General features: G+C 53.6%; 11 protein-coding genes across 11 annotated transcripts; 5 read left to right on the top strand and 6 right to left on the bottom strand.

Annotated features, from left to right (window-relative positions):
- Positions 1-88: 88 nt before the first annotated feature.
- Positions 89-2913, top strand: HMPREF1120_06293 (uncharacterized protein; the record flags this gene model as incomplete). The annotated part of the gene is made up of 3 exons (XM_009160494.1): positions 89-91; positions 176-2298; positions 2349-2913. The coding sequence occupies 3 exons, from the start codon at positions 89-91 to the stop codon at positions 2911-2913; spliced, it is 2691 nt and encodes an 896-aa protein (XP_009158742.1).
- Positions 2914-3608: 695 nt separating this feature from the next.
- HMPREF1120_06292 (uncharacterized protein) lies at positions 3609-4664 on the top strand (the record flags this gene model as incomplete). Its single annotated transcript, XM_009160493.1, has 1 exon — positions 3609-4664. One exon carries the CDS (start codon positions 3609-3611, stop codon positions 4662-4664), a length of 1056 nt encoding a protein of 351 aa, XP_009158741.1.
- A 627-nt stretch (positions 4665-5291) lies between these two features.
- Positions 5292-7507, bottom strand: HMPREF1120_06291 (MFS transporter, SP family, sugar:H+ symporter; the record flags this gene model as incomplete). Its single annotated transcript, XM_009160492.1, has 6 exons — positions 5292-5776; positions 5971-6168; positions 6235-6322; positions 6472-7021; positions 7091-7365; positions 7424-7507. The coding sequence occupies 6 exons, from the start codon at positions 7505-7507 to the stop codon at positions 5292-5294; spliced, it is 1680 nt and encodes a 559-aa protein (XP_009158740.1).
- A 1262-nt stretch (positions 7508-8769) lies between these two features.
- On the bottom strand, positions 8770-10068 carry HMPREF1120_06290 (uncharacterized protein; the record flags this gene model as incomplete). Its single annotated transcript, XM_009160491.1, has 1 exon — positions 8770-10068. The coding sequence occupies one exon, from the start codon at positions 10066-10068 to the stop codon at positions 8770-8772; it is 1299 nt and encodes a 432-aa protein (XP_009158739.1).
- Positions 10069-10366: 298 nt separating this feature from the next.
- Positions 10367-12662, top strand: HMPREF1120_06289 (lipase/esterase). Its single transcript, XM_009160490.1, has one exon. The coding sequence runs from the start codon at positions 11479-11481 to the stop codon at positions 12346-12348; it is 870 nt and encodes a 289-aa protein (XP_009158738.1). The 5' UTR covers positions 10367-11478; the 3' UTR covers positions 12349-12662.
- A 102-nt stretch (positions 12663-12764) lies between these two features.
- Positions 12765-14185, bottom strand: HMPREF1120_06288 (1-aminocyclopropane-1-carboxylate synthase; the record flags this gene model as incomplete). Its single annotated transcript, XM_009160489.1, has 2 exons — positions 12765-13575; positions 13749-14185. The coding sequence occupies 2 exons, from the start codon at positions 14183-14185 to the stop codon at positions 12765-12767; spliced, it is 1248 nt and encodes a 415-aa protein (XP_009158737.1).
- Positions 14186-14460: 275 nt separating this feature from the next.
- Positions 14461-17011, top strand: HMPREF1120_06287 (secretory lipase). Its single transcript, XM_009160488.1, has 2 exons — positions 14461-16575; positions 16626-17011. Exon 1 carries the CDS (start codon positions 14930-14932, stop codon positions 16424-16426), a length of 1497 nt encoding a protein of 498 aa, XP_009158736.1. The 5' UTR covers positions 14461-14929; the 3' UTR covers positions 16427-16575; positions 16626-17011.
- On the bottom strand, positions 16855-18297 carry HMPREF1120_06286 (2-methylcitrate dehydratase; the record flags this gene model as incomplete). The annotated part of the gene is made up of 1 exon (XM_009160487.1): positions 16855-18297. One exon carries the CDS (start codon positions 18295-18297, stop codon positions 16855-16857), a length of 1443 nt encoding a protein of 480 aa, XP_009158735.1.
- A 487-nt stretch (positions 18298-18784) lies between these two features.
- HMPREF1120_06285 (beta-N-acetylhexosaminidase) lies at positions 18785-20608 on the bottom strand (the record flags this gene model as incomplete). Its single annotated transcript, XM_009160486.1, has 1 exon — positions 18785-20608. The coding sequence occupies one exon, from the start codon at positions 20606-20608 to the stop codon at positions 18785-18787; it is 1824 nt and encodes a 607-aa protein (XP_009158734.1).
- An 891-nt stretch (positions 20609-21499) lies between these two features.
- HMPREF1120_06284 (cytochrome P450 family protein) lies at positions 21500-23133 on the bottom strand (the record flags this gene model as incomplete). Its single annotated transcript, XM_009160485.1, has 2 exons — positions 21500-22631; positions 22718-23133. 2 exons carry the CDS (start codon positions 23131-23133, stop codon positions 21500-21502), a joined length of 1548 nt encoding a protein of 515 aa, XP_009158733.1.
- A 571-nt stretch (positions 23134-23704) lies between these two features.
- On the top strand, positions 23705-27338 carry HMPREF1120_06283 (uncharacterized protein). The gene is made up of 2 exons (XM_009160484.1): positions 23705-25164; positions 25266-27338. The coding sequence occupies exons 1-2, from the start codon at positions 23979-23981 to the stop codon at positions 26648-26650; spliced, it is 2571 nt and encodes an 856-aa protein (XP_009158732.1). The 5' UTR covers positions 23705-23978; the 3' UTR covers positions 26651-27338.
- The last annotated feature ends 2 nt before the right edge of the window (positions 27339-27340 follow it).

The following is a 27340-nucleotide window of genomic DNA, read 5'->3' as shown; positions in this document are numbered from 1 at the left end:
TTCTTCAGTCTACTGGACTGACATCTCCTGCTAGTCTTAATGTCCAGAATGTTTTTGGTCTGCTCAATCTCCCAGCTCAGTGTTTGCCATGGTATGTCCCCTGCTACGATCGCTTCCACCATGCCCTCACCGTCTGGAGCCCAGAGCATCGCAACTGATTCTCCTATCCTCGAAGGCCACCACGAAGAAATCGCGAACCCTCAGTTGTCCTGAATGCCATCTGGTAGTGGCTCGCCCAAGTCATCTCGCTCGGCACATTCAGTCTCATCTTCCACCCTCTCGCCGGGAGCATTTCTCTTGTGGAGAGTGCGGGCGCCAGTTTTCTCGCAACGATGTTTTGCTACGGCATCTCCGAACGGCACACCAAGCGTATATTTCACGGAAAAAGTCGGCTCAGAAATCATGCTTTCGGTGCGTGCAAAAGAAATTGAAATGTGATCGTGGTCACCCATGCATTTCTTGTGCGAAGTCGTCTTCCATGTGCAAATATCCGGCTGAGGAGCCATTTGACGAACCAGACGTGAAAGAGGGAAAGATAGAAACATCTCCGAAGGCCGATCTTTCGTTGGAGGATAATGGCAGCGGGCAGCACAGCTCGTTTGCCAGCTCGGATGGCTTTGCGAATGCTTCGACCCAGGGACCTGACAACGTCCCTGGACTAGTTGGACATACGCACACTGCTGCACAATCTTCCTCAATATCTCAGACGTTCAGCAGCCACACAGCTCAGTTCATCCAGCCAGGTACGGATTCTTTCGCGCTGGGTATGGTCCATTCCGACCTGGCTGCTTTCCAAACCACGAGTCCGACCACCACTGTCCACGATTACAATCAATCTATGATGAATTTCGATAGCGCGTACCTGCAAGGGGACTTGAATTTCATGTCAAATCCACCACGAATAGCCGGGATGGCTGAAGGGGGAGTGGACTGGCTGAATCTAGAACTGGATTCGCCGAACGCTGGTGACTACGCTGCGCAGACTATCGGGCAGGTCTTCAACAATGGCTTGTTCCAACCCGTCCACGCCCAGCCCTGGGCATCAATTGGATCGGAGGGCCCCTTTTACAACAAAATCCAGAGTACTATACCGGCAAGAGTCGACCTGCCCTCCACTCAGGAGACGAACTGTCCTCCCAACAAGGTTGCCGAGTCCCAGACCTCAGCCCAACAGTGGCCCTTTGATCACACTCGCAACCCTGAACCGCAGAAGTATCGTTTGCCACCGTTACGCCAGATCCTTCAGGGCACAATAACTTCGGACGGGCAAGACAGTGGTAACACAGCCAAAAGCCTAGTTCAACTCTTGTCCGACCCGGTTCTGCCCGAGATCAGTCTCGTTCAGGACTTGAACATGATGTCTGCTTTGGACTTGTTGAAGAACTCTTTGGATCTCTACTTCTCAGAGTTTCATAGTGTGCTACCCGTGATACACATTCCGACGTTCAATATGGCCAGAGTCCCCACGGTCACGCTGGCCGCCATGTCGTGTATCGGAGCCATGTACTCGGACGATCGTCTAGGGACAGATCAATCATGGTCGTTGAGTGAAATGTGTCTCCAGATGATCGCCTGGCTAGGAGGTGCAGATAGCACAAACTACTACGATCCCTCATACCTCATAGCCTCTTGCCTTCACCAGATATATTCGCTCGGTTCCGGAAATCGACGGTTATACCAGAATGCTGATTGCTCCCGAGGCATCTTAATAGGTTGCCTCAGAGGTATGGGGTTGTTGAAATCCCGAATCAGCACAGAAATCGAAAAGGAGGATTTCAGAAACACCGGTTTCATCGAGAACCCGGCAAATGAATGGTTACGCTGGAAGGACCAGGAGCAAGATAAACGGATTGCCTGGTCGGCGTTCGAATATGACTGCAGTTTGAGCACACTGACATCCAGGAGAGCAGCAGTGGATCTTCCTGAGCTGCCTAGTCACTTGCCATGTGCGGAACCCCTCTGGGATGCACCCACTGCTCAGGCGTGGTCTGCATTGTATTCACGGTTAAGCCCTACCGCCCGCGGTGCGCCTACGGCGAAGATACTTCGCAATATTCTCGCCGGCAAAGCCATTCCGGAAGATCTGCCGGCATGGAGCAAGAGACTTTGTGCTCAAAAGATTGGTCGGCTGCTCTGGGACTTGAAACAACTTGATATCATGTCCACCACCGAATACTTGAAGCTTCCATCTTTGTCAGCCGCTCAAAGACAGACCAAAAGCGTCCTGCTACAAGGCCTGAACGCCTTATGTGAATCTATATACAACCCGTCTTCTACAGCAGAATTAATCCACTACAAGTAAGTTATCGTCCCCGGAGGCTGGGTAATATACTGACTTGAGCTCGCAGCATCACTTCCCTCACATGTCATTACTCTCATCTGTACAGTGCGGATGAAGTCATGGATCTTGTCGTGCATATCTTTCGCACTTCAGCGTCTCAAGGAAAGCAACCTGACTACGGGCTGATAGCCGCAAAGCGACGATTAAGATCCATTTTCATCCGAAATCCCGGCCAGGCTCGCAGGCTCGCTTGGCATGCAGCCCAGATGATCTCCGTGGCCAATGAATACCTGGTGTCGGCGCCTTGTGAGATCTTGCGGGTGTTCATGGGCTACATCTTCCTCCTGGCGTTTGCCAAATTCGGACCTCAACCGGTCCCCGAAGCATCCTTTGATTCTTTTGCCATACAATTAGATCTGCCAAACCGGATTCAAGGGCAACGAACCGCCATCAGCACTTGGATCGATGTCGGTGGTCCTGCCAGCATAGGTGGCGTCAAGAACATATATAGTGACGGAGGATTGAAAGCAATCAGTCGAGAAGCTCAAACCATGTTACGGAAAATGCGGTTCTGGGGATTGGCCAAGAAATTCACCCGGATTTTGGAAAGTTTCGACTTTGACAGCGATTGAGGAACAATGCCTCGTCTTATCCACGGCTCATTCTATCCATCAAGCTAGATGACAATATCCGCACACAGCATGGTCGGACAATTCGGTCAGCGTTGGCGCGATGGTGTTCTGGGAGCGGTTGATGCCTTTAGACTAGGCCATAAATGACAAGGAGGTCACGAGGCCAGCGCACGTTGATCTACCCAGAAGATTGATTTCCACCGGACAAGTCCTGGTACCGAGGAGCAGATGTTTCGCGCCACATCACTCTTTCAGAATCTCCAGGGGGACAAGAACCATGCTCCGCCTCGACGGAGTTCAAGTTGTGGCACGTCCGAAGCTCGATTGGCACATGCGGACCCGTGCGGGGAGACTGTGGAGAGGCCGAGTCCGTGAACGAAGCGAGCAGGACTATGTAGTGTGCGCTCTCTGGACGTCGCATTGTTCCAGCTGAGAATCTAGGCGGCTGCCAGGTTGCATTGGAAAATCTAACACTCGCTTGCAGCGGTGCGGTTCGTCGTCTCCTCGCGACTCGAACCTCGTCCGAACACTTTACCGAGCTGCGGGTAGTTAGGACACCCTTTCCGGATTCGGACGAGCCCAAACCACATCCAGTGCACACCCCTCCATCCGCACGGCATCGACAGCAATATCATACTTCGCGCCATTGTCACCCGCTTCAGGTTCGGCATTCAGCTTTCTCTGTGCTGCCAGCCATGGCCTCGACGTCACCAACAACAACCGGGGACCACGATCAAACCCAAATACACCATCTGCACTTAACACCATTTGACTCCCTGCCTGATAAGCGACAAGTATGGACTGGTGCACCGGGCTCACGCGAGGAAGGTCTGGGCCGGCTGGTGCTCTTGACGCCGGAGGTTGTTGCCTTGGCGGCAGCATCCTGCATCCGTAGCGGTCGACGCGTGACCGTTGGCTGGGAATTGACCAAGTTGGAGATTGCCAACTTCGGCCGGCAGCCCTGCAGCCATCAGATCGTGCCGTTGCTCAGTGGCACCGCATTTGACGACATCTACACCCTTAACCCTCAACAGAGCAGCCAATGGGACGGCCTGCGGCACTTCTCCCAGCCGTGCCCAACTGAAGACGACCCGGACAGAAGGCTCTTTTACGGCGGGACCACCAAGGAAGAAATCGTCCGTCCAGGCGACGGTCGAATCGGTCTCCAGCACTGGGCAAAGGAAGGAATCTGCGGCCGCGGCGTGCTGCTCGACTACGTCTCGTACGCGGAGCGCAAGGGGATTGAGTACTCGACTTTTAGCGAGCACGCGATCCCGTTGAGCGTCTTACTCGAGATCGCGGCCGAGGCGAACCTGACATTTCGGAGAGGCGATATCTTGTTCGTCCGCGTCGGCGTCACCAAGGAATGGGACACCAAGATGACGGCGGACGACAAGAAGGCGTACGCAGCCTCCAAAAACCCTCTGCACGCCGGCGTCGAGGGCACTGAGGAGATGCTGCGCTGGATCTGGGACAGCGGCTTTGCGGCCGTGGCTAGTGATGCTATCTCGTTCGAGGTCTACCCGCCGAAAAAGTCGCATGCGCGTCCTGACGGGCATGACGTTCCTGGTCTGATGATGCACGAGTATCTCTTGGCCGGTTGGGGCATGCCGATCGGCGAGCTGTTTGACCTCGAGGGGTTGGCGGAGCTCTGTCGTCGCGAGAACCGCTGGGATTTTTTCGTTGCTAGCGCACCGTTCAACATGCCTGGCGGGGTGAGCAGTCCGCCGAACTGTATTGCCATTTTTTGATCCTGTACGTACTGTACCACACGTACCTGCTAGGGAGGCAGCTTAGGAGGAGGCAGTCCATATACTCGATTTATATCATATGAACGCCGTGTGATGAAGTGTATTGATAGTGTAATTCCGGCTACGCAGAAGGATAAGGATAGATGTTTATATCATGCATATGCGGCGGTGTGGTCTGGATACTTACGTACAATCTGATTCTCCAACTTCAGTTGAATCAGTGACAGTAAGGTACAGTAGAAGTAGATAAAGCGCCGGATATTAAGGTACTAGGTATACATATATATAGTGTCTACTCGGCTTCGCTCCGTAGGACTATACCACAAGACGCCCTCACACACCGCACTCTCAGCCACTGCACTGGTGCACTTTGTACCACTCCATCTCAAACTCGAACACCACTGACAACACGGCTGGAAGCTTACAGCAGAGAGCAGCAGCGCAGCATGGCAGCGGAATACAGCCTCATCAAAGCCCATCCAAGCCGAAGCCCAAGCCAACAATGACAGTTGCACCCAGCAGTGGGAGTTAACCTCGCACGCGTCTCTTATGACCAACTCGCAGACTCACAAACATCAACCCTCCGTTCAAGTTGGCAAGCTCCCGGATCAAGGATCAAAGCTTGAATCAAGCTTCTTTCGACCCCTTCTCCATAACCTCCATTCGCTCTCCTCCCGCTCCCCCAGGACCTCCTTCCCCATCACCTCCACCAACACTCCCCAACCTCCCCGCAACAGCAACATCCTCCTCCGGCAACGAATGCACCACATCCTTACGTCTAAGAAACTCATCAAGTTCCCTCCTCTGGTCCTCACTCACATCATTAACATGGACCGCGACATCGTCACCAAACTGCTTGGAAATTTCCTCGAGCGACAGCCTTGCTGTTTCCGGCCAAAAGAAATAAATCATCGGCAAATAGACAATACACCACGCCACGATGACCAAGTAATATTTCCAGCCGACATCGTTGATTCCAATGGGTGCCGTTTGTAACAGAATAATTGTCGCGGCGAATTGGCCGAATAGCGAAAATCCCATTCCGATAGGGCGGATTTCGGTCGGGAAGATCTCCGAGACGTAGAGGTACATTGTTGTGTCGCAGAACGTGCCTGTCACAAAATAGATGGTTAGTCAAATGTATGCTCTTTCTGTTCCACAAAAGGAAGGGGTCTTTCTGCGGCAAAAGGGGTCTTTTCTTGTAGGTGCTTTCGCTGACGCTCGCTACTCTCTTCGCAGAAAGATCTTTCTTGCGAAAGCTCTCACGGACGCTCGCTGATGCTCGCTACCGCTGTACTAAACTCACCCTGTAAAGCAAGATACAAAAACACCATCGTAATGGCCCCACTGTTACCCGCTTTGCTGGTGGTGCCGCCGTAAGTGGCGATAAGAGCACATAGAATCGACGTTGTTACCAGACAGCCCGTGATGCCGATCATGTACATGAGGCGGCGGGAGTTGACTTTGTCGTGGAGCCATGCGCCGCCGGGGTTGTAGATGACACCTAGCAACAGAATTCATCAGCATTGGCAGTAATGGAAAGGAACGAGAGGAAAATGGAGGCTCGTACCAGCAGTAGTGAGCCAGACTGCCGACAACAACAAGGGCATGCTGCCTGTTTGGCCTAGGTTCGTGTATATGATGACCGAGTAGTTGTTCTAGGACGACGAGCAAAGGTTAGCATTTGTCTGGAGACATTCATCACACTCGCCCGTTCGCTCCCTTTCATTGGCACTGCTGTGGCAGTGTTCAATAACAACCAAACTACGCTTTCTTTCTGTGAGTAGGGGGGATTTGTTCCACTTACAATAACCAGAGGCCCGGCAAACTCTGCCCCCCATTGCGTCAAAAACCCAATGATCAACCTCTTGCGATAACTCTTCTTCTTCAGACACGCCATCCACGGCCCATACCCCACGGCCTTCAACTTGGCGGCATCGAGGGCCAGTTGCGCTTTAGTCTGGTACAGTTCCTCCTTTGCCGCAAGGTCGTCCGGATCATCCGGCGACCGACGCAAAGCCTGAATCACACTCCACGCCTCGTCGATCTTACCCTTCTGGAGCAACCATCTCGGCGACCGGGGGATCCAAATCGAAGTGATGAGTAACACCAACGGCGGCAGCGTTTGGATGCACAGGGGGAACCGCCATGCAAAGGATTCGTTCCTGCTCGTGGCGAAGTAGCATGCATACCCTAGCCATGCGGATAACATGTATCCAAACACGAGAAAAATGGCATGGTGGCCGACTAGCCATCCGCGATTTTCGGGCGGTGCCAGCTCGGACAGGTACATTGGGCAGGCGGTCACTAGGATCCCAATGCCTAATCCTGATATGACTCGGCCGACGTGGAACATCCTAAGAGAGTGGATGTCAGTCAATCGGAGAGCAGAGCCATCCTCGAAGAAGAGAATTCGTGCTGCTTACGCGAGTGCCGCCGCTCCACCCTGGAATGCACCTCCAATGATAGCCAATATGGCTCCGACCTGAATGCTGTGTTTGCGTCCTATCGCAGTGGCAGACCACATGATGAACAGACTGCCGACTGCCCCTCCGGCACTGTAGAGGCCGTTGGCCGTGGCGATTGCGTCCGTCGTTTTCCCTCCATAGCCTGGCTCGCCTTGCTGGGGCAGATCGAAGAATTCATACCATCCTGGTTGACCGATGGTGCTGCCGATGATAGCAGAGCAGTAGCCGTAGGTCTTGCACACAACATGAAAATCAGACTGAAATCGTGCAATGGGATAAGACCATACGTACCATAGACCCGAAGGCGACCGCAACTGTCACGAGTCTGTTGTACAAACTCGAATGTGATGACGATTTTCGTTTTCCTGCAGCCATGGTTGCTCGTTGTGGTTTCGCCCCAAAAACAGTGCACTGAGAACCTCCGCTGGCGACCTTCTGAAATTGTAGGGGTAAGAACAGTACGTGATGTGGGAAGAGTCTCAAAAGTCGTCAAGGTCCCCTACATCGACGAGGAGAACCAAAAGCCCCCAGGCTACGCTGGGCCCCTAAACCAAATATACAACATATAATGCCCGAGGCTGTAAACAGGAGAGACCCATGATGACTCTCCCAGGTGGACGGGTCTCGGCTGCGGGGACTGGGTCCTTCTCCGGGTTCGGGTCTGGAGAGACATTCTGGGGCACCAGCATCTATCAGAGTCCAATAGTCAGCAGTCGAAAGTCTTCGGCGAGTCAGTCGGACTCTCCATTTCCATTCGAGCTGCCTCTGCGAAAACAGACGGTCTATCCGCGAGGAAGCAAGATGGGGTTTCCGCCGGTCCACATCATGAGGAGATGCTAGGGCTGTTTCCTACACCGCCGTCGGCCGGACAGCGGTTCAGGAAGCACTATTGGATTGGAACCCCAAGACGCGGCCCTGGGGTTGGACTTAGTCCTACTAATCTACGTAGGCGATGGTGGAACCTCCGCGGGTTGTACCGCAACAATCTCCGGGGCTCCTGACGTCCAGGAGTCTTCGTTGAGTTGCCGATACCCCCGGGGCCTAGACGCACCGTTTGCTGGCAGGATATCAGGGCACATGTGTTAGTTCGGGGATCGGTGCTGATCTCCGGACAAGCCTTGGTGCCCAGCGCGTTGCGTTGCTCAGTTCAGCTTCGTGTCGAGAAGATTTTCTTGGCTCAGAACAAAACCAAAAGATTTTCAAGCTGCTAGTATTTACTGGAGCAACTCGAAATCGGAACAGAACCTGGACGAGTTTACCCAGAAGTCAGGGATGCCAGAGCCTTACCTCTGACTCTCCCAGACCGGTTGGCCAGAATCGCTATGCAGAAACTCCAATACTGAAATGTACAGATTGATGCCCAAAGAGGTAGGCCAGCTAGAGCTGGGTTGACTTCATAGCATGGATCCATAGGTGACCGAGATGCCATATGAGCAGCCTATGCAATCCCGAAAGAAGAGATCCTACAGTGCTGAAGAGGCAACTAATCGCCCGACGAGACACCAAGTACCGAAACAACATATATTGTTTATGCCAGAGCTGAGTGGGTATCGAAAGAAAGGAGATCTGAACAAACGTACACCGCGGACTCAGAGTCCGCCACATCACCATCCGTTGAGTCTGAGTGCCTTTTGCCTTCATGCTTCATTCGCCTGGTCCAGTTCAGGATATTTGGGGAGCTTCCACTTGGACTGCTTATTACTGAGACCGGCCATTTGATCAACTCGGAAATATGCCACTAGCCTTGCAAAGGCATGCAAAATGGCAATACCCCAAGTCGACGTGGGTGAGGCCAGGTTCTCAAACCACTGGCTGCCGCCGTGACTTGCAGTGGCTATGGGTCGAAACTTGTCCTCGTAGTTCTTTGCCGCCTGAATCACAACCGCGGTCGGCGACAACTTGTCTCTTTTCAACAGCGTGGCAATCTCCCCGGCCAGAATATAAGCGCCTACCATGCCCCATGTGGTTCCGTACCCGTCTGCGGTCGACGAGTGTGCCGCATCACCGATCAGAACAACCCGCCCTTGGGACCAAGACCCTTTAGGAAGATGGACCTCTTCCAACGGCGTGAAGTACAGGTCATTGGCCTCCGGGTCGTGTCGCAGTGCATTCATGAATCGCTCACATTGCCATCCGCCATCTTGATACAGATCAGCCAGTGCGTTCTTCAACTGGGACAAATCTCCCGACTTCATCGCCGCATCAAGGGCATCATCTTTCCCCCGGAACATCATATAAACACGAGTCAGTTCCGGGATATCCTTTCTCGTCATGATGATTCGGCGCACTCGACCGCCCGGCAACACGCAGACAGTGAGCCGATCAGAGTCCCCTGGCTCGGCTTTGACGCTGAAGTAACCTATGTAGCCTCCCAACCAGTGACGTGGATCAGGGGCGTCTGGGCCCAGCATCATTTTGCGAGTCCTTGAACCCGTCCCGTCGGCGCCAACGAGTAGATCAAAGTCCTCTTGGCGTCCGTCTGCAAAGGTCACATGGACTTTGCCGTTGGAGTCTGCCTCATCATCTTGCGTGAAACCCGTGATGGTCGTGTTGAACAAATGCCGTACGTTGGGTCGGTTTTCAGTGAGTGCGTACAGAATCTTGACCAGGTTGCCGCGCATGATCTCGTACTCGGATGTTATGCTCTGCCTCTCTGTGCCGCCGGTCGCGGCCGGGAAGAATGCCTTGACGTGGCCATGGATGTCGATGAGCTGCGTACCCGGTTCGCGCACAACTGCTGCTCGCACTGCCTCTTCGATGCCCATCTTCTTCATCATGGCCACCCCTTGACCGCGGAGGTCCACCTGTTGACCGGATGCTCGTATCTGTGGAAATCGCTCAATCAGAGTTACATGGGCGCCTATGCGTGCCAGCCAGTGCGCGAGGGTTGGACCAGCGACGCCTCCACCGACGATCAGGGCTTTGAAGGCCGCCATGGCTGTTGCCAGTGAAAGATTGTAGAGAGAATTGGAATCGGGATGCCTTTGGACTCCAGGGCCCGAAGTCCGAGCTTCATTTATACATGTATCAAGTACCGTTGTACCTGGCCCCCAGGGGTCAAACGTTGTATATAGGCGTCATCGGATCGGTGAAGTCGCAGGGGAATTCAATGTTGGTCCAGTCTCGGTCAGTCAGTGGCTGCCTGAATCATGTGATGATTGTGTATTCTCCGAGTCGGTCGAGATAAAGCCGTCTTCGACCCGAGATGTTCCAGGCAGTCGAGACTTCCCTTCATCTTATTGTCCCATTCGGGTCCGATTGTCTCTTCTACTACCGTCGCAGGCTGCGCTGCGGCACTGCAACAGACCTCCGTGGCATCTTCCCGGCGGATTCTGCCTGGCCGCACTGCATCTTTCCTCCGGGGCAGCCTGGATTGAGTCAACATCAACATCAGCAGTAGGGAGCCGCGAGACCAAGACCACAGTGTCCGTAGAGCTGTGCCTGTTAGTATTTACAGGGTGTCTTGCGCAGTGGTCAGGAAGCCACTCGCAGGCCTCCGCCGATGAAGCCAGTCACTGCAATCCGGCCATCCTCGCTACCATTACTACTACAATGTAGCCTGGCGTGATGCGTTCAAGTTGGCTGAGACGAATGCCACTGCAGCAGGTTCGATCGGGCACGTACTATCAATCATGTGAAGAACCGCACTGCATGAGGCTCTTCGCAGACCCGATTGAAGAGTGGACTCATTCAATGGATTCAAGTTGTATAGAATCTACTTCACGTGCTCGCATTCGATACGTGTATTGCCTACAATACCAGGTGACAGGTATCTTCACATCCTGCAGTTGCAGTGATCTCGTTGCTGCTGTACAATACCAACAGTGCAGGTTGTGACTTACGCTGCAGTGGTATTCTGTCCTGCGGTGTAGATTCCTGGCCTCAAGTTCAGATTCACTTCGGGTTCCTCACATTCCTCGCTCGCTTCCACGTCCAATCCCATCCCATCACTATTCTTTCCCTCTCCCTCCTTGCCTTCAACTATTCCTCGCTTATCACTGACTTGACTTCAGCCTGATTCGACTCCAAGGTGACACAGTGACATAATCATCCCCCAAAGCGACAATCTGCATTCGTGGCCGCTGGTGAGACGGACAAGATAGCGAGAAGCCTGAGGCCCCTCGATGCATCCGCGTCTGCGTCCGGATCGAGTGTCTCCTTTACCGGCTGAACCGATGTCGGTCCTGGATCCAACCTGAACCAACGTACAGTTAACCAACTCCAGTCTACCTACTATAGTCGAAATCGAATCGGTCCATCACCCGATCGGCCCAGTCTCGATTTGAACACACTCGTCTGTCGGAGCGTAACGGCTTATCCACTACTAGTACCGTCCGCTACACACGATGGAAGCTGGAGAAATCCACGACATCCGCTATGTCAGCAACGGCCACATCCGGCAGAAACTTGACCTCTATCTGCCCGCCGGTCGCAGCGAGCCTTGCCCCTTGCTTATCTACATTCACGGAGGAGCGTTCATGTTTGGGACCAAAGAAACAGACCTACTGCCGAAACACCTGACAGACAAGGGCTACGCCGTCGCATCGCTTGACTACCGGCTCAGTGGAGACGCCATTTTCCCGGCCGCCCTGGAAGACTGTAAGGCCGCCGTCCGTTGGTTGAGGGCACATGCACACGTATATCGAATTGATCCTGACCGATTCGTGGCTTGGGGAGAATCTGCTGGGGGTCATCAGGCTGCCATGTTGGGTGCAACCGGTGGGCAGACAAACGAGTTCGATGTGGGTGATTATCTGCACATCCCCAGCACCGTGCAAGGTGTCGTGAGTTACAGCGCGCCCACGGATTTTCTCAAGATGGATGCCAATGCACCGCCGAATAGTCAGAAGCATGAGGCGGCAAACTCCCCGGAGTCACGGTATTTAGGTGGCCCCATTACCGAGCAACCTGAGAAGGTCAAGAAGGCCAACCCTATCACTTACATATCTCCGTTGACCCCTCCGTTCTTCATCGCCCACGGCACAGACGATCACACTGTCCCATTCAATCAGAGCGAACTGCTTGTGTCTGCTCTAAAGGAGGCCGGCGTCCCAGTGGGTTTTCATCCCGTGGACGGAGCCGAGCATGTCTTTCGCGGGGCAACTGATGAACAGATCCAGGCGCTGAACCTCGCCACTGAGAGTTTTCTGCAGGATCTATTCGAGGGACTTCTGGTCAAACAGGTGCATGAGTCGCAAGCAGCAAAACAGGATTGATTCCATGACAGGAGTTTTGAGAACTTGATGCATAGCGCGGAAGGTGAAAGGTCGGAACGGAATGCTCAGGGGTTGAAAGGGATTAAGTTGCTCTCAGCTTCTGATGTCTTTGCACACGGAGCCAGTATATGATCCAGTTTTAGACCATGGGCTGGCTCCAAGTTCTCTCAGTATGCAGTCTATATGCATGAGGCCCTCTGTCTGCGGGGCTCGGATACCGTTTCTTGTCGATTAACATTTTTGCCTGTGCTCAGTCAGTTTTCCTTGTAATAATCCTCGAACTTGTCTAGTCTTGGTTTTGTCTCTCAGCTTCCACCTCGTGCAGGACTTTCATCAATCTGCCGTGGTGATTTTGGTCAGCATTCACGAGTCCAACCAAAGGAAGCAAGCAAGTAGTCCAGGATCTCATCCAAACCTTACCTATCTAGGCCCAATGTCAATTCATCTCTAGGAGTGGCAAATGTCAGCCGGAAATCGCCATTGCGCTCACTACCGAAGCTGGCTCCCATCGCCAGCCAAACACCCGCATGAGCCATGCGCCAATTCAACTCGAGCTCAGCCTCTTGCGTATCCTCTCGCAGATAGCGCGACAGGTCGATCCAAATAAAACTGGTGACACTTGCCGGATTGTAGGGAATATTGTTCTTGCGCAGCATCGACACAGTATACTCATAGGCCTCCGTCATGCGCGTCTGAAACAACGGAAAATACCAATCCAAAAAGGGCCGATCTGTGAGAAGATTCAGCCAAGCGTGCTCTGCAAGCTGGGAGGCCCGAGTGAAGCTGGCAACGGCTCGGACCGATCTCAGCAAGGCGCCCTCTGCCCCAGGCGATATCACGGCGCCGATTCGGGTCCCATTGGCGCAGAAGTCCTTGCTCATAGCATATATTACGTGCACGAGTTCCGGGTCGATATATTCCTCCAGCGGGAAGGAAAGTACTGACACAAACGGCGGCGGGTGCGGGATGTCGGAGCTAGGGAAATGCGAGCGGGCGTATACCTCATCTGAGATGAGATGGATGTTGTACTTGGAGCACAGCCTCAACATATCCTGGAGAAACTTGGTCTCGTACGGTCGACCTAGCGGGTTATGTGGGCTGGCAATTAAGATGGCGCGGATCCGCACACCTGCAGCATTGGAGCGGTGAAAAGCGTCCTCGTAGGCGGCAACAGCTGCAGCGGAGGTTGGATTAATGTCGCCAAATTCAACTAGGACGGGCTTGACTCTTGGACATGGGTGAGCACCTGTCATGTCTGCTCCAGCAATGCAAATTGGTTGGGGAAAAGGAACAATGGGCCAAAACTTGGATACCATGACCAGTAGTCGCAGCGGCTTCAGATGTGTAGAGGGGGAATTTCTGGTTCTGATATCGCGAAACGTGGCAGGGGAACAACGCACTTTGCACGAGCCTCGATGTCCGGAAAGAACCCGACGTACAACGGTCGGCCGACCAAGATCCCCTCTCCGGGCTCAGCAACGCAGAAGGACAGATTGTCCACGGCACTCCCGGCGCCGTTGCACACGCAGATGTGCTTCTCTGTGATCTCCATTGACGGACGGAAGACTTCGGTCACAAACGAGGCCAAGGCTCCGCGCAGGGCCGAGGAACCTGCTGGTCCTTGTCCATAAGTCAGGTGGAACGGTGTGATGTTCATATGCGTATTAATGTGTTGGACAATTTCATCGCGCATCAGCTTGTTTTCGGCCACTGCCAGGGCGACAATGCCGCCCGGGTTGACTTCGGCGTCATATTGGTTGTGAAAGCAGTGAGAGCGGATTTCATGAAGCTTGTTGGGGACGAGATTCGACGTCGCCCGGGGAGAAACATGAACCATTCTCGAGTGCGAAAGTCGTGACAAGGAGGGGCGCATGGAAGCTTAGAGGAGAAGGCAAGACGAAGTCAATGGTCGACAAAGATAAGGTATTGGTAGTTGTTGTACCGGAAGCAAGGCGATACTTGTAACGGATGTTACACCTGGGCAGTATCACCCAGGGGCAAGGACCTGATTGGATAACACCGTCCCCGCGACCAGGAGCAGATTATCTAATAAGCCGGTGCAGCTCCGTTCGAATTCACCGGCCAACTTGAAGTTGAACGTCGACTTTCAAGCTCAACTCCACCTTTCCCCTTCATTCAATCCCTCATTCCGCGCTCCCAGTCTTGTTGTCGCTCTCCCATGATGCGGAGAACATCGACCTCGGGTGCACCGGCGAAGAAGTCGTCGATCGGTCCCATGACAGCCCTCCGCCGCTACCAACTGTGTCCACAAGGTTACATTATTGTTCTACACGTACCAGTGCAGGCCTTTCGTGTCTGCTTCGGCATATGGAGTCTTTCGGCCATGGGCCGTCGCGTACCACGTCATGGACCATAAAATACTGGGGTTCATGTTCAAAAATTGGAGTGCATCAGTGTTCAAGAACAGGTAGGATCAGCTCCGTATAAATCGGGAAGCTTGCTGTTGAATGATACAGTATGCTGAAAGGCAAGTGAGCGACTTGGTCTCTAAGTGTGCTTCAAGCTGTGGACCGGGACAAGTAACATCATCATCTGTTTGCATTTCCGCGCTATCGTCAACATGGGCATACTCTCAAGCTCAATATCAATATTTCTCGTCTGTCTCTCATTACTGTCCTTGCAAGCCCAAGTCCTGGCACAGTCTCAAGATCAAGATGACTCGGTCCCACCCGCCGGAGCGCAAAACGCTACATTCAACGCCACCCATGGACAATTCAACCCGACGACTGCCAGAACTCGCATCGCGCAGGCCAACCTATCAGCGGCACGGTCGGAGGCTATTCTGACGGCCGTAAACTTCGAGCGGTCGAACTGGGCCGGGTTCTCTACGCGGCTGGATCCATTCTACGTTGACGTACCTTCCAATGCATCACACGCCCCAGCGGGCTCCGTGATCAAAGTCGAACAAGTCACCAATACATCGCTGTATACGCTGCCGGCCAATGTGGCACTATCCCGCATGCTTTTCATGACCAAGACCCTGAACGGCACAGCAGTCCCAGCGTCGGCATATATCCTGTGGCCATGGATGCCGCGACGGTTCCAAAATGTTTCAGGATTGCCCATCGTAGCCTGGGGTCACGGCACATCAGGGTGGTCTGGCGAATGCGGGCCCAGCCACATCCGCAACCTATGGTATCAGTACAGTGCGCCGTATGTGCTCGCGCTGCAAGGGTACGTGGTAGTCGCGCCGGACTATGCAGGGCTAGGACTCGACCACGACGCCGAGGGCGGCTTCATTGCACACCAGTACCTCGCGCACCCGGCCCATGGCAGCGACCTGATCCATGCGGTCCAGGCCGCACAGCAGGCCTGGCCAAGTCTTTTGGCCCACGAGTTCGTCGTCATGGGCCATTCGCAGGGCGGCGGTGCAGCATGGGGCGCGGCACAACTACTCGCCAAAAACCCAGTCAAGGGCTATCTGGGCACGGTCGCCGGGTCACCTTCCACCTCGACCAAGACACTAATCCAACAGTCTTGGGGCAGTTCCGCGTCCCTGGGCTCGATGTTGACCCGCGTTGGCACGGGGATCAACTCTGTGTTTCCGACGTTTCAAATGAGTGACTGGCTGAGCGCCCAAGGCGTGCGTGTCACGGAACTACTGCAGGATCTGCAGGGCTGTCAGTCGGTGGCGTACGAGATGACGGGTCTCCAAACGCTCGTCAACCCCCGCTGGAACGAGACATGGTATCTGGACGCGTTTGACAATCTGACGAGCAACGGTGGTCAGGCCTTTGCGGGCCCTATGCTCGTGTTGCAGGGCACGAACGACACTTCGGTGTTTGTGGACAGCGTGACGTCGGCTGTCAATGCCACCTGCAATGCCTATCGGGCCGGCCAGCTCGAGTATGTCACCTTTGAGGGCGTGGGCCATGTTTCTGTTCTCTATGCCGGTCAACAGATCTGGCTGGACTGGATTGCCGACAGATTTGGCGGCGTCGACGCCCCACGTGGCTGCAAGCGCGTCCATTACCAGCCGCAGTTCGCAGTCGAGGTATATCAGAAAGAGGCGGCCCTGTTCTTGGAGTATCCTCTGTACGGTTATGAGACCGCTTAATGGACACTGTTTACCTCTGGTGTCGACAATGAAGGGTGCGCTACTGATGGTCCGCTCGCATTCTACTGCTCGGACGACCCAGCTATTAGAAGGATAGGATAGTATTCCCTCCAATGTGAGGTTCTGCAAATGGTTGAAAGTGCCCCCTGGTATGTATTCCTTTTTTCATTTTACTCTCTGCTTGGCTAATTATAGGCAGATCAACGGGCCAACTGACAATCCATTTTGGACAATCCTGGCCACGCGGCATACCTATCAAGGTAGTGTATATATGTCGTCAAAGTGCAGTGATATGATATATTTTCGTGAACCGACGGTGAATCCGGGATCCTGCCTGCAGTGCTTTACACTGTACACCAAGGCAATAGTTTCCTTTCACTCGCCCCTAAAGACGCTATAAGGATGTGTATATGGATGCGATGCATCAATCAATACAACAACCCCAACAACTCCGTGACCGAAGCCTTCTCAATATTTTCGACCGTCTCACGGATCTTGTCACCCCTCTGTCTGCCCAGGACAGGATCGACAAGACTATAAAACTTCTTCTCAACCTGATCCCTCGTAAACGGATGCTGAGCCTCCCCCAGCGGGAACGGGATGTTCACCTCCTCGACCTTTCCATCCTTATACTCGACTTTAATCTTCGAGCCGAACTGCTTGATCTCCGTGTCCGCAACACAGACAATCTTATCAGCCAGTGCCCTAACTTCGGGATCATGCAGCCTCTCCTTCTCATAGCATTTCACAACATTATCAGAACCATAGAGGAAACTGTTAGCCGTAGTGAAATAGGCCGAGAACTGTGCGTCGACCATATTCTCCGGGTGGACTTTATTCGGTGTCCGAGCACCCACGACCAACAAGTTATTAGGACTCAAGGACAACGTAATTCCCTTCACATCGCTGGCCCTTGAGTATCCCTTGTCACGGCCCAGTTTGGCAGCATATTCAATAAACCCGTGCGTCATGCGACAGGCGGGAAACGGTTTGAGCGATGTCTCGAGGAACTCCCATCTTTTCCCTAAATCAGACACAAGATAATTGATATCTTTATTTTCTTTCGGACTGTATGCGTGCAAGAATCCGAATCTGGTTCCTTCGAGAATCTTCGCTGCGCCAATGACACCGGCTTCTGCCAATGCTACGCATTGGAATGCGTCGTGGACCGCGAATCCAGGATGAAGTCGTTTGTTCCAGCTGCCGTTTTCTAAATATTGCATTGATCCCGCGGCTTTGGAGCCCGCCAGGCCAAATGCGTTGGCGACCACTTCGACGGACAAGCGTTTCAGTACGCTGATGGTCGCGACGGCGCCGAAGATGCCCGCCGTCGATGTGTTGTGGAACCCTCGCGCGTACGCTTCGTTGCCCAGCTCGCGGCCCAGGCGACATGTGATTTCGTAGCCGACCGCCACGGCGAGGAGGAATTGATCAATAGACACAGATTCGCCGAGTAGTTCGGCTTGAGATAATCCCGCCCCGATCGCCGTCACGCCCGCGTGCAGGGTGCCCGGTGCATATGTGTCGTCAAAGTCGAGCGAGTGGCCTAGTGTCGCGTTCAGGAGGCCCGCGTACGCTGCTGTCCAGCCCTTTCCTTTGCCTACTACCGTGCATGTCCCTGTTTGTCCGCCGAGGGTTTTGACTGCTTTGATGATCGGTTCGGTCGAGTCCGACGACTGCGCTGCCGCAAGTGTCACGCCGATGTAGTCGAGGATATACTCCTTTAGGCGCTCGCGGACTTGCGACGTCAGGGACTCGGGTTGGACATTGCTCACAAAGTTGCTGAAGATGCCGGTCACGGGGATTTCGTCCGGTTTCGTCGTCCCGTTGACCCCGTTGGGCTCGCTGAGGCTATCTTTGGCGACCGACATGGGGGGAGCTCAGGGTCCGCGGAAACGCTGGTCGGGCAAGACTTCAAGTTTGGTCGGACAATAAATTTTATTCTTCTGAAGATGATCAGATTTCGAGACGCCGGCTCATTTCAAAGTCCAGCCCAAAAAAGGGTCCAGGGACGGCCACCTGGGTATTTAAAGATGATATCCAGTTCGGCATCTTCGTGCTCCACAATGATACAAACCCCTCATTGTCGTCGGTTGCGAGGTGCTGGCGGCCTCGGGGATTCGATCGAACATGTCCTCTGACAGCCCGTCCATTCCCGTTGGAGTAAGGTCGACTTCGTCTCGGAAACTTGAACTGCTGGACTCGAGATTCTCCAACGGGTCAGTCCGAGGGCCGCCGTTATCGGCCTTTCGAGGAAAAACATAAATATAGGCACGACACTAGAACGCATTTTCTTTGCTTCAATGCACAACATTGTGCATTATCGACTATTCTGGCTATCTGGAGGGCTCCTTATGTTTACTGGATTGTTGAGTAATCTGCAAGCGCCGTCTGATTGTAGTACAGATCACATGCGTGGGGGTGTTGAAGACAGTATTTCGGCACCAGGGGCGTGGCCTGGACACCGTTGGCGACCAAATATTCTCGGAAGTTCAAGATGCGCTGTGTCATCTGAGTCGTACGCTTGAGTCCTGTGGTGGGATCTCGATTACCAGACCATGCTAGCTCGGCCATGGCGGCGGCTCTTGGCCACAGTTTCGACGATATCACGGTGTCGTCGACCTGCTCAGACCAGAGAGCCACTTCAGGTCCAAGCACATGAGTCTTTTCGGTGTCAGTCAGATTGAGAGTAAAGTCGTAATCATATATGCGCTGCCAGGTCTTGTACGGAGCACACCATGAACCACCTCCTCCTCCATAGTTGAAGTTCGGCACGCTTGCATTGGGGTTTGCCATTTCGTTATAACGAGGATCATTGGTTACCCACCCACCAGACCCGCAGTCCAGGTAAAAGAAGTCCGAGGATGATACAACGACATCGTAGCCCTGGGAAGTCAGATTCTTTATGTTTGTCAAACCGCCATTCCACGACTGCAGAATGATGTTATTGGGTAGGGTGTGCGCATGAGGGGCCGACAACAGAATATCCTCCCACATCATCAAGGTCCTGTTGGCTGCGGCGGAGAAGGCCGGGATCGCTTTATCCACCCAGACTTGCAAAAGGTCATCGTATGTTCTGGAAGTGTTGGCCGCGAGCCATTCTTGGACGATGCTGCTGAAGTTGAAGCAATTGGGGTGAACTTCATCGGCGCCAACATGGAAGATACTGTCTGCAAAGAGACCCGAGAGCTCGGTATAGATATTGGTGACCACCTCGTACGTCTTGTTATTGAGGATATCGAGTTGGCCGGGGTTTGGTTCGACCGCGGTATGCAGTGCCCAGACGTCGTTGGACCACCAGGAATTGCCACAGGTCACAATGCTGGGATCTACACGTGCCCAGCCAGCAGACGCATGTCCTGGCATATCGATCTCTGGGACAATTCGGACGCCGCGGGCTCGAGCGTATGCGATCACGACACGGATGTCGTCGTGGGAGTAGACGCTCTTGGGTAAATATGCATCTTGAGTCATCTGAGGGTAGACTTGTAGTTGCACAGGCCAAGATTGGGCGTCAACCATATGCCAGTGGAATACATTCAACTTTGATAGAGACATGCCATCAATCTGCTCATAGATCTTTGGGAGGCTGATGAAGTTCCGTCCAGTGTCGATCAGCACACCTCGGTAAGGATAGTTTGGGTGGTCGGAAATCGAGACCGGCTGTTCAACGACGAGACCGCCGTTTCCATCCGAGATGATGATCTGTTGCAATGTTGTGAAGGCGTGAAGAGCACCCCATACCGTCTGTGCTGTGATATTGACTGCTTGGGACGTTTGCGTGATATCGATAGTGTAAGATTCATCTACCCCTTGCTGTAGGTCAGCTTCAGTGTCGGCAACCGTAAGGTCAACCTGAGTCAGGACCGGGTCTGCTCTCTTAATCCTTGATGAAGCTGTTGCAGTCGGAAATGGTTCGAAGGTTGAGATCGAGGCTTCGATAGCAGCAGGGGTCCACTTCAATTCATTGATGGAAGTCCAGGCACGATTCCACGCATCGCTGATGATTTGGTTTGGGATGTTAGCGTTCAAGACCAAGTAACCTGCCAGTTGCTTCGGTCCTGACGATCCCCAGGCAACCGATTGAGGAGCCGGAAGAGGGTTCACGGCGACGGCATCTGCTAGCTCATAAAGGAAGCTTGCGAGGAAGGTAACAATCTGAAGGCCACGGGGAACAAACATCATGAACCTGTACGGGGGTTGATCTTGCACAGTCGGTCAGCTCAACAGGAAAACGGGTAGGACCATGATTGCCTCTGCAGCATCGAGTTTGTTATTAAATGCACGCGGCTGGTGATATTCACTGCCCGCATACACTGTACTGCTACCGGAGCAACACCAGGCCTGTAGGACTGCGACGTTCCAATCGGGGTGCCGACCACGTCGAATGATCATCCTGAGTGTCTAGTAGGGGTGACGGAGCCGAGCGAAGTTGAATGTAACTCCAGGTTCGACGGAGATGGGAGACCGGTTGAGGTCGTGCTGGCAAGATAGAGGTAGCCTGATACACAGGATTGCTACCGTGACATTCAAGTTGCTCGCTCCAAACTTGAATGCATCCGATGTTTAAGTTGTCACTTTCGAGTTGGCTGCGCAGGGAATTGGCGGGGCAGTCGACACTAACGCGAAGTGGATAGTCTGTGGCTGGTGATGTGGCAGATATGCACGTGACTGAAAGTAATGTGTGGCTTGGCCGGGCTCTTCTCTGGCCTGCAACTTGCTCATCCTTCAAGTTTCCCTGGCATGCATTCGACACAGATATCTCGGTCCTGTCTGTACATTGCAGGTCTTTGACACTCGCCTGGATGCCAGTCCCTTAATTCCAGCTTGCCTCGAGTGTACTTTTGATGAGCATGATGTCTTTTCTGCGGAGTAACAGCTATGTACCCTTGTACACTGTCCAGACCCTCAACGAGACCCACCCAGCCCAGCCCCCAAAACGCCCTATCATGAACCCAAAATCATCGTCTCGTCTCGTCTCATACAATCTCATATCAGCACCTCTGGCTCATGCTTCCTTCAATGCGTTCTAGCATAACCACTTTACATCGCAATGGCGTCCCTTGACCGCCCTCACTCGGCTTGATGCAGTCTGACTCGGACACTCACCGGCGCTGTTGTCAGGCCATAATCATGCAGTTCTTCGTTCGAGATACCGCAATTCTCCAGCCCATCAAAGCGCTGGAGGATGCGGCAGATGACATAGCCCGCCTCGGTGAGAGCGAACTGCTGGCCCAGACACACACGCGGCCCGCCGTTGAAGGGGATATACTCCCAACCAAACTTGCGGCCCTGCCAGCGCTCGGGTTTGAACTCGTCGGCATCCGGCCCCCAGATATCGCGGCGTCGGTGCATCACGTATACAGAGTAATTGACCTCTTGACCGCGCCGAACGTAGACTGGGCTCAGCCCATCCGGGCCGCCGCCTCGTGGGAGTGTCGTGTCCTTGGTGGCCTCGCGGCTGTTGAGCGGGACGGATGGATACAGACGCAATATCTCATTCATGACGTACTGAAGGTAGCTGCATGACTTGAGCGCGGCGAATGTGATTTTCTTGTTGCTCGAGTCGTAGGCGCCAAACGTCTCAATGATCGTGGCACGCAACTTGCGGAATACGTCCGGGTGACGAGCTAGCTCCCAGAACGTCCAACCAAGTAGCCCTGCAGTGGTGTCTCGGCCTGCCAGGAGGATGTTCAACAACTGACTGCGAATCTCGACTTTGTTGTCCGTGATCTTCATCAGCTCTTTGAGAAATATATACCGGCCATCTTTCTCCGGGGTCGTATTCGTCGTGGCAGCTCGCTCAATACAGTAGTCTGCGAAGCGGTGGACGACACGGATGGCTTCGCGGAAGGAGGATGGGTTGTACAGCCAATAAAGCCTGGCTAGACGGGCGCGTTGACCGAGAACAGTGATACCGTGATCGAAACACTCTGCGACGTCGGTGTTGCTAAACGCGGCGGGCAGAGAGCCGTCCTGGGTCAGTGCTGCTTGCTGGGAGTTGATGCTTTCACCGAAAAGAAATTCCGTGGCAGAGTCAATCGTCAGCCGGAAGAAGATGGGAGCAAGGTCCGTCGGGGCGGTCCATCCAGTCGCATCAACAGGGAGATGCCTGAACAGTAGTTGCACGTGCTTTTCTTCAAGGTCCAAGTCGGCTACTTGGTCCCGAGCGAATTGTGGTCGTAAGGTAGCACGAGAGTGTTCCCTAGTAGTGTACAGCCATGTATAAGTCTCTCTCTCGCTCCGCGGCATGTTCGTACACCGCAAATCTTGGTGGACTAAAATACTTACCAGGTCTTGCCGTCCGAAGTGAAAATCCCTATGCCCAGCATAGGATAGAAATTGCCCTTTCGACGAGAGCCAAGCTCAAAGTCATGGAATTGAGTGGCAAGCAGAGCTTGAATGTTCTTGGGATCATGTGTGATGATGTTGATTGTGCCTGGCATTCTCTGAAGGTAAGTCGGTCGTCCGGCCTCTTCAAAAACCTTCATGGCCTCTTGTGGAACCTTATGCTTCTTGTCGGCTCGGATGAATCTCATGACATTGTCGACTCCGAGGGGTAACTTGTAGGCGTGCATAGGCGGTCGAGCCGCGCCCAACTCCTTAGCCTTTCTGGCATGATAGCGCGAAGTCCACAGAGTACTGATGGCAGAATAGATGACGGTCACGAGGACGAGAAGAACGGCAGCGGAGGGCAAAGATAGCATTTTGACGGCTTGATTCAGTGACTTTCACGACTGTGAGGAGATCCCAGTGATGCGCATTTGGGGGGAGGAAGACTGAATATCAAGGACAGAATAAGAGGGCTGGAATGGCTTGCCTGCAGTGAACCGAGGTCACAGGTTCTTGACGCTTACGCACTTGCATGGGATTCACCATCTCAGACTCGGAGTCTGTCGCATGTCAGTGTCTCACAAGAACTGCCCTTGAATGAATTGGTCAACCCCGCATCCTCAGCTGTGGATCTGAGGCGGTGTCAGGAAGTAACGGCCGGAGTGATCGAGAACAAGCGCCTCGTTATTGGCACATTGGCCGTAGGTATGTACATTGTAGCATTGAAATTCCCCGGGCTAGACGTCGATTGGCTCTAAGCGAGCAGATCAAAACCCAGAGTTACGAGATACGAACCGGAAATACGATGTCATTTGGGTCATCATGCACTCTAGTGGTTGTTTTCCCGCTCGGCTCGGTGAAAGGCCCTTGCTGAACTACAAAATTCCTCCGAAATTGAAGGAACTGATAAATGATGTGATCAGGCTACGAGACTACAATGTAAGGCAGGATTGTGTAGGGATCTGTCGGGCCGGACGTGTTGGTATGCGGTCCTTATTTTAGGCGTACCACTGTGGTGCCAGCGGAGAGCAATGACGGTTCGATTACAGTTTGGAAGCGTGGGCGGCCGATTGGGTCGCTCTTGGACTCGGCATACCTTCCGCATCAGTGCCGCCCTCCTGCGGCTAGATGCCTCTTTTCAGCAGATTCCGCCCTCGACCGCGGCCCCTCGCTCCCCGTATCTTGTGCGCTACACCGGTGGCCGTCCCTGTCCCTGTCAATGCAAGTCGTCTGGGAGGCAGATACTGCGGCCTTTGCCAGTCGCAAGAGAGCCGCGAGGGCCTGTTCCAAATGTCGCGCCGCCAAAAAGCGCTGTCATCATACCTTCCAGCGGCCCCCAGAGCAGCAAGCAGATTCTGCTGGGTTGGATAGGGTCCTTCCAAATCTGACCCATAAAGAACCAATCCGTTTCGTTGGCGACACCAACCCCGAGTCTATTCTGACTGACCTGTCTTCGCGGCCGAATGGCGAAACTCGCATCAGCAGGGTAGGGACCTGGGTCCAGCAACCTCGTACGTTGCAGGATGAACTTCCGGCGGAAGACCTGGGGCCCCAACCAAAGTCGGGTGACAAGACGCCCGTCAATGTTGAAAAGTATGGCAAATCCGAAGGTGGACGGAGGACCTTGACCGGCCACCAGCGCAACTACCTCCAAGCCGTGGGGGCGTTTCGCGTTCTGCCCAAAGCCACTCAGGATGCCCTTATCACGACGTACATTGCATGTCTTGATGGGCTTCTGCCAATCTTGGACGGCGTCAAACTATTGAAGGACTACACAGATGGTCGATGCTCGATCTTTCTTATTCAAGCAATATGTCTGGTCACTTGTAAGACCCAAGAAGCCGCGCCGTATCTACGACTCTACGACAATGGCCCACTACTGGATCCTATCCCGTTTGCTCGGAGTCTCCACACAGGACTGGATGCGGCCATGAAGGCAGACTTGGAGCCGGACAGGGTCACCAAGATACAGATCTTGACACTGATGCATTTGCACAACGACGGCCCAGGCGGCATTGAGGACTCTTCTTTACATCTAGCTCTTGCCATCCATGATGCATGGACGGCAGGTCTCCACATCATGACCCCCGGGCGCAGCAGCAAAGATTCGCATAGTCTGCTGTGGTGGACAATCTGGACTCTGGACAAGATCAACGCTTGTTTGGGAGGTCGGCCTATCATGATTGCAAATCGAGACATCGACATTACACGCCCACCGATGGAGGCCGGCTCACAGCTTCAAGTTATCAACCTTTGGCTTCGCCTTGGTGATCTTCTTGACCAGGTTATTGAGTTCTACAGACCGACAGCGGATCTCGAAACAACAGGATGGGAATCGGAGTTTCCGACATATGCCTCCTTGACTCACGATATCAATCTCGACCAACTCCCTGAAAGCGAGAAGAGTGAGTGAGATCCTTTGCGTTGCATTGTATGGAGTTCCTCCACTATCTCTCTCCTTGGTACTCATTTGGTCTTGTCCTTGCAATCCCTAACCAGCAGCTAGATATCCTCGAGCTCTGCTACCACGTTATTGCCATTCTCAGCTGTCGCGCCGGTGGGCCAACAACAGCCTCGTACGCGCGCCGGGTTTCGGCCGCCAACCGAATTCAAGAACTCCTCTCCAACGGCCGCCATAGCCACATTCCCCCGATCCCGCTGGTGCCCTATGCCGTTGGCCTCTCTTTGACCGTCGCATACCGCTGTCTGCGTGACAATGCCGATGTCGACCCGGAAAAGGCGCGGTCCGACCTAGCGACTCGCTGCGAAACCCTCGAGACCCTTAGTACGTACTGGTGGACAGCCGACGCAATGGCCCGACTGGGCCGCAAAGCACTCAAGAGTCTCCAGCAGCCCGGTATGCGGAAACACTCGATCGCCAACATTTCGAACGCCATGGACGCCGAGGTGGCAGTATGTAAATTCGGCCCTTTTGAGCCGAAGGCGCATACCGCTGGCAATGCCCAAACCACCAACCTGTCCACACCACACTTGGCTGGGCAGGATGGAGAGGGAAACACCGGCAATGCACTACAAGTGTTGTCTGATGCAGCGGCTAGACATTCAACACAGCCTCCTCATCAACATCACCCCCAGAAATATGGCCAGGGCCAGGCCGAAGCCTCATCAACAACAATATCAACTTCACCATCATTGACATTCACCCCATCGACAATTACGACCTCTGAACCAGCCGCCGCGGCTGCTGCTGCTGCTGCTGCTGCTGCAAACACTCGCGCGAGCAATAATCCAAGCCAACAACGCTCATACTCGGCCACAACACCTGCAAACATAAACAGCGCCACCAGTATGGCATCTCCAACTTCTGTCTCCGGCCATGGCCACAGCAATCCTCATTCTCAGGGTATTTTTGGCGCTGTTGCGTCGTCTACGTCTCCCGGCGTGTCCCCATCTACATTCGACGACCAGACCCAGGCCCAGAATCAATCCCAATCTCAATCTCAGTATCAATACCAATTCGACGACCTCGACAATCTCTTCGAAGGCTTCTTCGACCTCAGCATGCCGACTATCTTTCAGGACCCCTTGTTCGACGGCGACGCTTTCCTCAGCGCAGATCTCAATTTTGCCGCTGGTGACGAAGGCGCTGGCGCTGGCGGTATGCTGGACACTATGGAAGTCGATGATGGTGGTTCGGGCGTGGCCTACTCGAATTACGCCATTGCAGGACATAATAATGTCAGGAGTACTACTGCGGCAGCCGGCAGCAACACCAGCAACAACAACAATAATGCCCATCACCAAGGCAGCTCCACCACGAGCACGACAGCTGGGACGAGTGGTACCGCTACCACTACCACCACCACCACCACGGCCACAAAACCGAGAGGTGCCAGCGGTTCTATATTCCCAGACATCCTTCTCAACTGACAGATTGACTGACAGACTGACTGTGACGGGCCTCAGTCGGGCGGGGAAAAAAATTCACCCCCAAAGTTCTTCGGTCTGCTGGTTCAATAATGCCCGGGTACTACTAGTATTCTCTCACTTGGAAGGCGTGGAACCCAGATCAATTCGGCTCATGTTGCGGTCATGGGATTCACACGCACTTACCAACAACCAGGTCCACATACCTATAGTCTCACGTGCTCGGCAGATCAATACGGACCGGTAGATCGACTAGACAACTCCTCAACGCCATCAGAGTTCCCTGGGAAAGTTGTGACCATCACGTAAAGTCGCGACGCGAGAAGGTGATGTAACGGCACGATTGCACGGAGGCATGAGACATGAAGGCATGAAATGCATACCTATATATATGTACATACCTAAATCAAAACGACAAACTACCCTCGTGGGGGACAGAATAGGATACCTTAACCCTGACTCGAGGTTGGGTCCGGATCATGAATGATACAGGATAATACAGGATCCCTAGGCAATCAACGGTTATAATGCAAGATACAGTATCTATCCACATAAGGTAGGTAACTCCAGATATACAATGGCACAATGGGGAAAGTGGACAGGATAGTGTTCGGTGTTCGGATAACGTCAAGAAACATAAATTCACATTCTAGCCACCCACGAGGACACTTTCCATACCCATCTACTCGGGTC

The sequence above is a fragment of the Exophiala dermatitidis genome (assembly GCF_000230625.1).
Source record: "Exophiala dermatitidis NIH/UT8656 unplaced genomic scaffold supercont1.5, whole genome shotgun sequence".
NCBI lineage: Eukaryota > Fungi > Ascomycota > Eurotiomycetes > Chaetothyriales > Herpotrichiellaceae > Exophiala > Exophiala dermatitidis.
This window is presented reverse-complemented; position numbering and strand designations above follow the sequence as displayed.

Bases quoted from the DNA above. Each gene is read 5' to 3' on its own strand.
- HMPREF1120_06289 (XM_009160490.1), top strand. From the start codon at position 11,479: ATGGAAGCTGGAGAAATCCACGACATCCGCTATGTCAGCAACGGCCAC.
- HMPREF1120_06287 (XM_009160488.1), top strand. From the start codon at position 14,930: ATGGGCATACTCTCAAGCTCAATATCAATATTTCTCGTCTGTCTCTCA.
- HMPREF1120_06283 (XM_009160484.1), top strand. From the start codon at position 23,979: ATGCAAGTCGTCTGGGAGGCAGATACTGCGGCCTTTGCCAGTCGCAAG. The intron at 25,165-25,265 runs GTGAGTGAGATC...ACCAGCAGCTAG, and splicing joins ACTCCCTGAAAGCGAGAAGA to ATATCCTCGAGCTCTGCTAC.